The 10,196-nt window shown below is 38.3% G+C and overlaps 2 gene segments (V, D, J or C); one reads left to right on the top strand and one right to left on the bottom strand.

Annotated features, from left to right (window-relative positions):
- Positions 1-712: 712 nt before the first annotated feature.
- LOC136694151 (immunoglobulin kappa variable 4-1-like) lies at positions 713-1,357 on the top strand. The segment is given in 2 exon segments: positions 713-761; positions 1,026-1,357. Coding segments are annotated over 2 exon segments (381 nt in total).
- A 6,411-nt stretch (positions 1,358-7,768) lies between these two features.
- On the bottom strand, positions 7,769-9,921 carry LOC136694150 (Ig kappa chain b5 variant C region-like). The segment is given in 2 exon segments: positions 7,769-8,085; positions 9,894-9,921. Coding segments are annotated over 2 exon segments (345 nt in total).
- Positions 9,922-10,196: the final 275 nt, after the last annotated feature.

Here is a 10,196-nt window from a genome sequence, read left to right as displayed (position 1 = left end):
GTTTATAAAATCCAGACTCTTATTGTGACACAATCACTAATTTTAATGTTAAATGTAATAAACCTGTCTGTTCATTTACATTATGTTTTATATAAATGTGACATTATTTGAATTACAAACTAAAGCAATGAATCACATTCAGTTTAGAAAAATAACTCTGGTTTGTATTTGTTATTTATATTTAACTTTAAAACTCTTAAAATGCAATTGTAACACAGTGTTAGTCTGAATTTACTGTATGTGGGTCTTTTTCAGTAAAAGTGATGAGAAAGATTAAATAAGTCTCATGTTTAAACAGAATAAAAGTCCCTTCATTTTCAGACTGAGTTTTGCTCCTTCACTGAATGTGTGACACAGTGCTACATTTCAGTGAAGAGTCATTGTCCATAAACCTACATCACTCATCACACTGTCAGTGATAACACTGTAAAATCTGTGTGTGAGGGGTTTACACACTTTACCCTCAAAACTTATTCATAAAACTCTAACATTTCTAAATGAAGATATATCTCTGAACTAAACCTTGTTTTCTAAACAATCTAAACATTTCTATGTGTTTATTATGGATGTGTTTGATGGAGGCATTTCCATAGAGAGGGTCCACTTTGCATCATGAGCCCATGCTTCAGTGCTCTGCTAGTGTTTATAGTCCTGTGAGTTTAACACTTCATGACTGAGAGCTGCTGCCCTAAAAACTTCACCCACAGCAACCATGACTTTGGTCTCCATCTTCATCTGGACACTGGCGCTCTGGACGAGAGGTAACACACTCACTTACCTTTTCAAGAGATGTATACATCTGAGCAGAAATAGTATATGTATTTACCATTAGAAATTACAGTAAACACACCTTAGAAATAATTAAACTCAAACATAAATAATTTAATTCTACTTCACTTAAAGTACCCAACTTGTATATTATTTAAAATATACTTTTTAATTAAATAAATATATTACTTATATTATTGTAAATAGTTTTATTTTTATTATAAGTTGTTTACACATTTTATTTAATTTTCTATTAGGATCCAGTGGTCAGGTGACTGTGACTCAGACTCCTTCAGTGAAAACTGTTTCTACAGGACAATCAGTCACCATCAACTGTAGAACCAGCTCTGATGTTGGCACTAATTCTAATGGTGAATATCTTGCCTGGTATCAGCAGAAACCTGGTGAAGCTCCTAAACTCCTGATCTACTATGCTAACAGGAGACAGTCAGGTATTTCAGATCGTTTCAGTGGCAGTGGATCTGGATCTGACTTCACTCTGACCATCAGTAACGTCCAGACTGAAGATGCAGGAGATTATTACTGTCTGAGTTGGCATAGCATCACTGGTAGCTGGTTCACACAGTGAAATAAAGTCGTACAAAAACCTCCCTCAGTCAGAGACTGCACTGCTGCAGCTGCACCCTACTGCAGGTGCTGAGGGGGAGGATGATACACACAATAACACACTCTGTGGAGGAGAGACACACACATCACTAACACACACCTCCACACACAATAACACACTCTGTGGAGGAGAGACACACACCTCACTAACACACACCTCTACACACAATAACACACTCTGTGGAGGAGAGACACACACCTCACTAACACACACCTCCACACACAATAACACACTCTATAGAGGAGAGACACACACCTCACTAACACACACAGTAACACACTCTGTGGAGGAGAGATACACATCACTTTAGACCGATCACATGTGGAAGATGCCATCTTTTACCTGAACATGTGGCCTAAGTCTATATCACAATAAAGTTCCAGGCTGAAGGCCAGCAATCAAAGAAAGAGTCTAAACCAAAAAGCTAATGTTAACTGTATTAGGCTCCAACATATCTGGCCCCTTGTAGCAACTGCGCGTGTCTATAAGCAAAGGGAGCCAATTTATCCTTTATATTACAAAACAAAAATATGAATGTAATGCGAAAGGAAGCATGTGCACTTTTCATGAGTCTCAGTTCAATCTGTGCTTTCAGCTTTTACCAGGAGGTAGACCTTGCCAGATTTAGTTTAAAGTCTTACAGAGACCCTTTGAATCTGTTATAGCTTCAATGACTCTTGCCATCACCCATGAGCCTCGTGGTTCTGTAGGATCAGCCACCACAGCAATGACTCCCACACAGAAATTGGGCCTGATGCGGGACCATTTAGGTCATTCTTACATGAGTGGAACATAGTCCACTCGTGTAGACCCTCATCATCCAAGGATTGTTTGTTTGTGATAGACGATAAAATGTTCTTCACCATTTGAATAATGTGCTCCCAAATGCCTCCATGATGGACACTGGCTGGAGGACTGAACGTCCACTTAACACCTTCCTGTATGAGACTCCTCTCAGTTTTACCCAAATTCCTAAACATCAGTGCCTCCTTTAACTCCTTTTCAGCAGATATCAGATTAGTTCTGTTGTCTGACCTTCATTCTCTTACTTGACCACTTTCTGCAGATTGATATCCAGTCAACTAGGATTATCTTGTCTGTTCCAACACCATACATTGACACTGCAATGGGTTACTGAAGGGGGTTACAATGTGTACAAAAAATGTACCAAATCCATCACATACTGAAATGTGTTTGGTGCCTCTTGAAGACCAAAAGTTACACTAAAGTTTTATATTTGTTTTTCTTAAGGGAGACATGGTGGTGCAGCAGGTAGTGTCACATTCACACAGTTCCAGGGACATGGAAGTTGAGGGTTCAAGTCCCAAGTGTCTGTGAGGAGTTTGGTGTGTTCTCCTCGTGTCCACGTGGGTTTCCTCCAGATGCTCTGGTTTCCTCCCACATGTCCAAAAACACATGTTGGTAGGTGGATTGGCGACCCAAAGTGTTTATAGGTGTGAGTTTGTGTGTGTGTTGCCCTGTGAAGGACTAGCGCCCCTTCCAGAGTGTGTTCCGGCTCCAGAGCCACCACCACCCTGAACTGGATAAGGGTTGCAGACAATGAATTAATTAATTAATGTTTTTCTTGGAGCAGCATTTTGTCTTATCTCCTCAAACAATGGCATGGGCTGAACACTTTGAATGAAAACAGTCTTCTACATGTGCTCTGTGTTTACAATAAACAAATTAGCATTTTCTTGCAAATTATGGGCCTCTAATCCTCCAGTAGCAGCCGCTGAATTAAAATGTTTTTTTTTTTTTTAACGTATGAATAGCAGAATGCATCTATGTGCGGAACAAAGAAGCTTGCGCCTCAAAAATGTGCCTCTTGTTGTTTATGCTTCTCTCAAAAGAATATAAAAAATATATTTCGTTTCAACCTATATATAGTTTGAAAGTAGACCCTTCAAGGTTTCTGAGGTATGTTAAATTTTCTTTTCTAGGATAAAATATTATCCTAGATATAGGATAGTTATAGTTATATATGTGTTTAAACGGAATTTCAGTTATATCCCGCCGGCGGTTGGAGATGGATAGCCAACTCCAGATATATATATATATATATATAAAAACACAGTTCTCAGGATTGTAGAACAGTTCAGTTCTTTGAGATTTTAACTCGAGACAGTAATGTCTTTGTGCGTGAAATTACTCTGAACAAGTAAAACTTATTTCTTCAGCAGGAAAATCCACATATTCTCTACAGTGAAGCACAGTGACACAGGTCTGGATTCTTCAAGGGAAAAGCCTTCATAATTCCATTTCTCATTTCTAAACACATCACAGTAAGAAGTAAGCCAGTAAGGAACATGTAAACACACTAGAAGATTGATTAAGAGCATTTAGACCAAAGCCTCCTACCATCAGTTAAAATCAGCTACAAATGAAGTGTTGATGGATCCTGCCATAAAGAGAAGTCCCTTGACGTATGGTTTAAAAAGAAGGTGAAAGTTTTGCCATGGCCTTCCCAGTCTGCAGGTTTGAAGAAGGCAGTTCCTGTGACAGTCCGTCAGTGCAGTAGAACAGTAGCAAATGTGTAACACAAGGCCCAAATTACACAGAAATATAAAAACACTGCTCAGAGCAAACAGAGTGTTCATAGGAGAACTTTAGAATAAGGGTGGACATACAAGATCTTAGAATGTATTTCATAACATTGGAATGCAAACTTTTAACCTGATATCAGTTTATATCAGTATCATTTTCTGATCAAAGGCTGTTGACAATATTTCTTAACCCTCTGTCATAGTGTTGCCCTCAGGCAACAAACTACCTTTTTGTCCCTAAAATCTTATCTTTAAATAAAAATAAATATTTAAATAATTCCAATGTCACATGATATGTCAGTGACCATTAACATGGGGTGCTGAAGTGCGTGTCATTGTCTGTCTGAGGGTGGAGCAATCCTTTCAGCAAGCAGTGCTGCATAGGACACAGTGCTAGCAAAGTGTAAAAAAATCAATTCATTTTTTATGTTTTTAAATAAACATAAATTCACACAAAAATATCTATATGTAAATAAACCTTTAATAAACTACATTTTATTGTTTAAATACATCATTTGTTTATATGCTAAAACTGCATGTTTTTATAATTGCAGCATTGTGTGATTAGACTACATTTTAGAGCTATATGTAATGCAGAATGTTTGGATATGTGCTAGGGTGCAAAATAATGGTCTCTATGCTTCCAGTATGGGAATGAAATTATACAAATAAGATATGTATGAAATACGTAAGATCTAATTTATCCCTGTTGATAATGACCCTGAGCCTGAGGTTGAAGATGGAGAAAATGATGTTGATTATGTATCTGACAAAGAACCCAACATGGTGTGAACTTTATTGATTACCCAGAATGGTAGGTCAACCTTCCAATATCAGATGATAACCAGTCCCACCTGACATACATCAAGGTATTTTTTTTCTGAAGACATTTTGCAAGTCATTGTAGAGCAGTCAAATGTATATGCTATGCAATGTGATTTCAACAAGCCCCTGAATCTCACTGTCAAAGAACTGGAGCAGTTTCTGGGTACTGTAATGTTCATTCATTCATGCAATCATTATCTGTAACCGCTCATTGAGTTCAGGGTCAAGGTGGGTCCAGAGCCTACATGGAATCATTGGGTGCAAGGCCATTAAAAATAATTCCTGCACTTCTGCAACAATCAAGATAGAACAGAGGAAATATTTGATCCACTGAATAAGATCCGTCCACTAGTTACTCATCTGCCCTCAAAACTGAACATGATTCCAATGGGTGAGAAGCTGGCTGTAGATGAGCAGATGATTCCATTCAAGGGAAGAAACAGACTGAAGCAATACCTGCCAGCAAAACCAAGGAAATGGGGATACAAGGTACTTCTCTTGGCCAGCTCTGATGGTGTCCCACACAACTTTGGGATTAATACAGGGAGAGTTGTACAACCCGCTGAATTAGCAGAAGTAGGAACAAGCGGCAATGTTGTCCTCCGGCTGGCTAAACCTGTAGTAAAGCACAAGAACCACATGCTTTTCTTTGACAACTGATTTACCATTGTCCCTCTTGGACTCCCCCTCGCTCAACAGGGGATTCGTTGTATCAGTACTGTCTGTAGCAACAGATTACCAGGCAGCAATGTAATGGGTGATAAAGAACAGAAGAAAACAGGACAAGGGTCTTTTCAAGAGAACACTGCCATGGTTGGAGAAACTAACTTAGGTGTTGTGAAGTGGTATGATAATCGCTCTGTGACCCTGCTTAGTGATTATATTGGACCATACCCAGTCACTGAGGCTGAAAGTTGGGACGGCAAGCAAAAGCTCAAGGTCCCCTGTCCTGCTGTGGTGAAGGAGTATAATAAGCATATGGGTGGGGTGGATCTCACTGTACCAAAGAAGTGGTACCACCGACTGGTATTCCATTTCTTGGATACAATCTCTGTGACTGCATGGCTGCTGTACAGAAGAGGTTGTGATGCCACAGGCATGAAAAAGGAGGAGCAAATGAGGCTTTACACATTTAAGTCTTGCATTACTGAAGGCCTTTGCAAAAGTGGAAAAAGTCTCGAGCACAAAAGAGGCTGTCCAAGCTCAACAATTGCCAGTGAATATATGGCACAGAAGGAAAGAGGACCCACGGCAAGAATTCCAGTCCCAGATGTGCGTCTGGACACCATAGTACACTGGATGATTGTGTCAGACAAGAAGGGGACTTGGGAAGTACCAGGATGCACAGGCACACCAACAGTTTCCTGAAGTTCCACACAGAATAGGAATTCACAGTTAGCTAAAATTTCCTCAAAAATTTAGAAGAACATTTCCTCAAACAATGCCCCACAAAAAAAAAAAAAAAAACACATTCCAACACACACACACACACACACACACACACGAGTGCACATGTAACAGAGTATACATCCTTGTTTTATGTGAATATTATGTGAATTTTATGAAATTAAGCACTTAATCACTCAATTTGAATATAATACAGCTTAATTAGCATTTTCACAGAGAATCCAGTGTTTTACCTCGTAGTTAAGAGGTTAGGAGCTTATTTTTGTCAGTAATTGAGTAAGGCTAATGTGAGGTGCTATTTTCTCTGGGAAAACTAGCAGTAAGCTAAGCCATTTGTTTTAATAAGGAATATTTGTGTTGATTTGCTCAGCATGCTCTGATCTGCAGTCACTTCGCCACACTGAATATTCTGATAAAATTCATACTGTTTTCCAGGTATGTTCTTATAAATATAATCACATTCATTTTTATGTTAAATGTAGTGTAGATTGTTAAATGTGCACTTATTTAGCCATTTTAGTGCATAGACACAATGCAGAGACAGTAAAAATGTATTGTTTTGATTTGGGTTTTATTTTGTTAAAAACTGTGTGTGTAAATCCATATACAGTGCTATTGGCTTAAAGAGCAGTCTGTGTTTTTCATGCTGCTGCATGCTATGATCTGCAGTCACCGCGCCACACTGAAGATTTTAATAAAATTCATACTGTTTTTTCCAGATTGGGCATTACTGTGCTCGTCTTTAATCCAGTAGACAGGGGTATTTTATTTCACCATACACAATCTGTCTATCTCTCTCTCTCTCACACACACACACACACACACACACACACACACACACACACACACACAATACCTACAGTAAAGAAAGAGTTCCAATGTTACAATTGTATATGTTTTATTTTGTGGTGATTAACAGATTCTGGATGTAGCTTGTTGTAATAAAACATTCTACTGCATATATTGCATGTTTCTATATTATTTCACATATTAAACATATAGAAATCCTTGGTGTTGTAGTACAACTGTTGCACACTGTTGCTCTGAGGCAACAAAGTAACACTGGGTTGTGGTGTAGGGGGGTGTCACATTTTATTACTGATACATTATTAGGGACCACCAGTCTTCCAAACAAATAGGCTGAAATATATATATTTTTCATAAAAAAGTACAGCTGGGGACTCTATATTTCCATTAATTCCTGACTTTCTAAATATAGCCCATCTTACTCCTGTAATGTCAGATTGAATGCACATGATCACTATCTGCTCTGATACCAATTCTGTAAAGATGTATGATTCGTATGATTTGATTTTATTTTTGATGAAGAGTCAGAAAGCAGTGAAACATTGTGTTGATAAAGGTTTATTTTCACCAAAGAATAAAGCATTTGTGTTACAAGAGAAAGTTAATGACTAGACTTTAAGGCAGACAAATAATCAACAAACAGTGTAAGAGTGTATATATAGAGAGTGTAACTCTGTACTGAGCTGCTCCAGAAGCTGATGTGAAGATCTGAGCATTAATCAGAGACATGTTTGAACACACTGAAGATGAAGAGGAGCTCTATCAGCTCCAACACAGGTGTGGACCCTCACTGTCCAGTGCACTGATCTCTCTTCAGTGTTTCACTGACAGTAGTCTGGCCTCCTTTGGTGGCCTCACAGGTCACTGTCTTCTTCATCCACTCGTCCTCCTGGAGGGTCAGGGTGCTGCTCCAGCTGTAGAGGCCAGTGTCCTTCTGCAGAAGCCCAGGACTCTGACTAAACCCAGAGGTCAGGGGGTTTCCACCCACCTTCCAGCTCAGCTTCCAGTCTGAGGGGAAGCCCTTGTTGGCCAAACACACCAGTGTGGTCTCCTTCTGCCCCAGACTGGAGGAGGGCAGGACTGTGAGGGTGGGGCGGGTCGGAGCTAGCACACACACACACACACACACACACACACACACACACACAGTTTCATTTCCCTTATTTCTAACACAGCACAAATGACTTCAGTGATGCAGTAAAATCACACTCTAATTACAACCTTCAACACAACCACTTTCACATATAAACTCATATTTACAATTACATTCAGAGGAGGATTTCAGTTTCATTAAATATTACAGAGTTTTCACTTACAAACATCTACAGAACATTATGATTTCACCAGGCGTCCCCAAACATTTGCATATAACTGTTTTTCTAACAGAGCAGAACTGAGTTCAGTGAAGCATTAAAATAACGCTCTAATTATAACCTTAAACTGAACCGCTTCAAATATGAACTAATATTTACAATTACATTAATAGATACATTTCATTCAGAATACTTTTAAAACTATTTCTTTCATTGAATTCATTATAATTGTAACATTACACACATCCCATGATGTGAAAGTTTAAAACATGATTTGATTTCCTCCAAAACAGTAAATAATCAATAACTAAATCAAGCTGCAGTCTCCATGTACTACGTCTTCAAAGCTTTAGAACAGAAAACACTGCTCATAATAACCTCCACATTGTGGCGTCCAGATGGAGACAGAACGGCTCTAATCACCCAACACTGACTCTACAATCCAGCTTTACATTTGATCTTTTTAAAAAGAAATGTCATCACTGAACACTTCACAGGAAACCTTTAGGAAATATTTGTATTTTAAAGAAAAGAAATCCAGTTCAGAAACAGGAGCTGGTGGTGAAACCTAAAGCTCCACACTCTCCACACTTCAGAGCAGTTCTAATTAAATACATTCACATTTGGATTATCATTTATTCAGAAGATCATCAAGTGCATCTCTACTGTTGTCCAGAATCATTTTAATTAAATATTCCTTTTGAATAAAGAGTAAAAGTGGACTTACTTCCAACATCCAGTTTTGTTCCTCCACCAAAAGTGTACCACAGTGATACAAACTCGTTTACTGGCCGTACAAAAACCTCCTGCTCTAAACACACCGCTCTCTTCAGCCTTTACACACACTATTTCTGAACTAGAACACAATATTAATGGATTCTGCAGCTATTAATAATGGAAAACACTCCCAAACTGTAGTAGCTACAGATTCTCAACAAGGATTATTTTATAAACATTAAAATATCTAAACCCAGGACACACTTTGTTCTTTTGTATTTCCACAACAGACAAACACTTGATATAAAAGTATAAAACTACATGTAGAAACATGTTTTCATCTCAGATTCCAATTACAATCACAGATACAATCATATCAACTAATATTAAAACCAGATCCAATTAATGACAATAATAAAAACATGCTCCACTCTCTGTGTTGGTGATTATATGTTCACTTTCATCAGAAGTGTTCATAAATAATTCAATCAGTAAAAATTAGAGCTGCTGTTGAAAACTGTTCAACATTCATTAATAGTTTAAAAGATTCTTACTGTTATCATTGTGTTTCCTCCACCCAAAAGTCCTCCAGCCCTGATCCAGACAGATGGAGCCGCAGTAGCAGCTGCAGAAAACCTCAAATGAAAGGCAGAGACAGTTAGAGTTTAGGATTTTAAACATGAGACTCCACACTGAGCAGAAATGTTTGATCAAACAATATCAAATAAATATGATGATCTTTCCTCAGTGTTGTTAGAAAGATGATTTCCATAAAGAGGGTCCACTTTGCATCATGAGCCCATGCTTCAGTGCTCTGCTAGTGTTTATAGTCCTGTGAGTTTAACACTTCATGACTGAGAGCTGCTGCCCCACAAACTTCACCCACAGCAACCATGACTTTGGTCTCCATCTTCATCTGGACACTGGCTCTCTGGATGAAAGGTAACACACTGTGTGGAAGTGTCTGTTTTAAGTGAGTTTGAGTGCTCATATTCAGTAAATAAGTTTCACTGTAAAATGAAAACTTTATTTTTTCGTCCTTCAAAGAAATAAACAAGAGTATTTTAATGGCTGTTTGTTTTTCTGAATGACACTCACATATGTTATATATAATGTTATATTTCAAGGTTCCAGTGGTCAGGTAACTGTGACTCAGTCTTCTGCTGTGACAACAACTTTGGGACA

This window comes from Hoplias malabaricus, chromosome 4 (assembly GCF_029633855.1).
Source record: "Hoplias malabaricus isolate fHopMal1 chromosome 4, fHopMal1.hap1, whole genome shotgun sequence".
Taxonomy (NCBI): Eukaryota; Metazoa; Chordata; class Actinopteri; order Characiformes; family Erythrinidae; genus Hoplias; species Hoplias malabaricus.
This window is presented reverse-complemented; position numbering and strand designations above follow the sequence as displayed.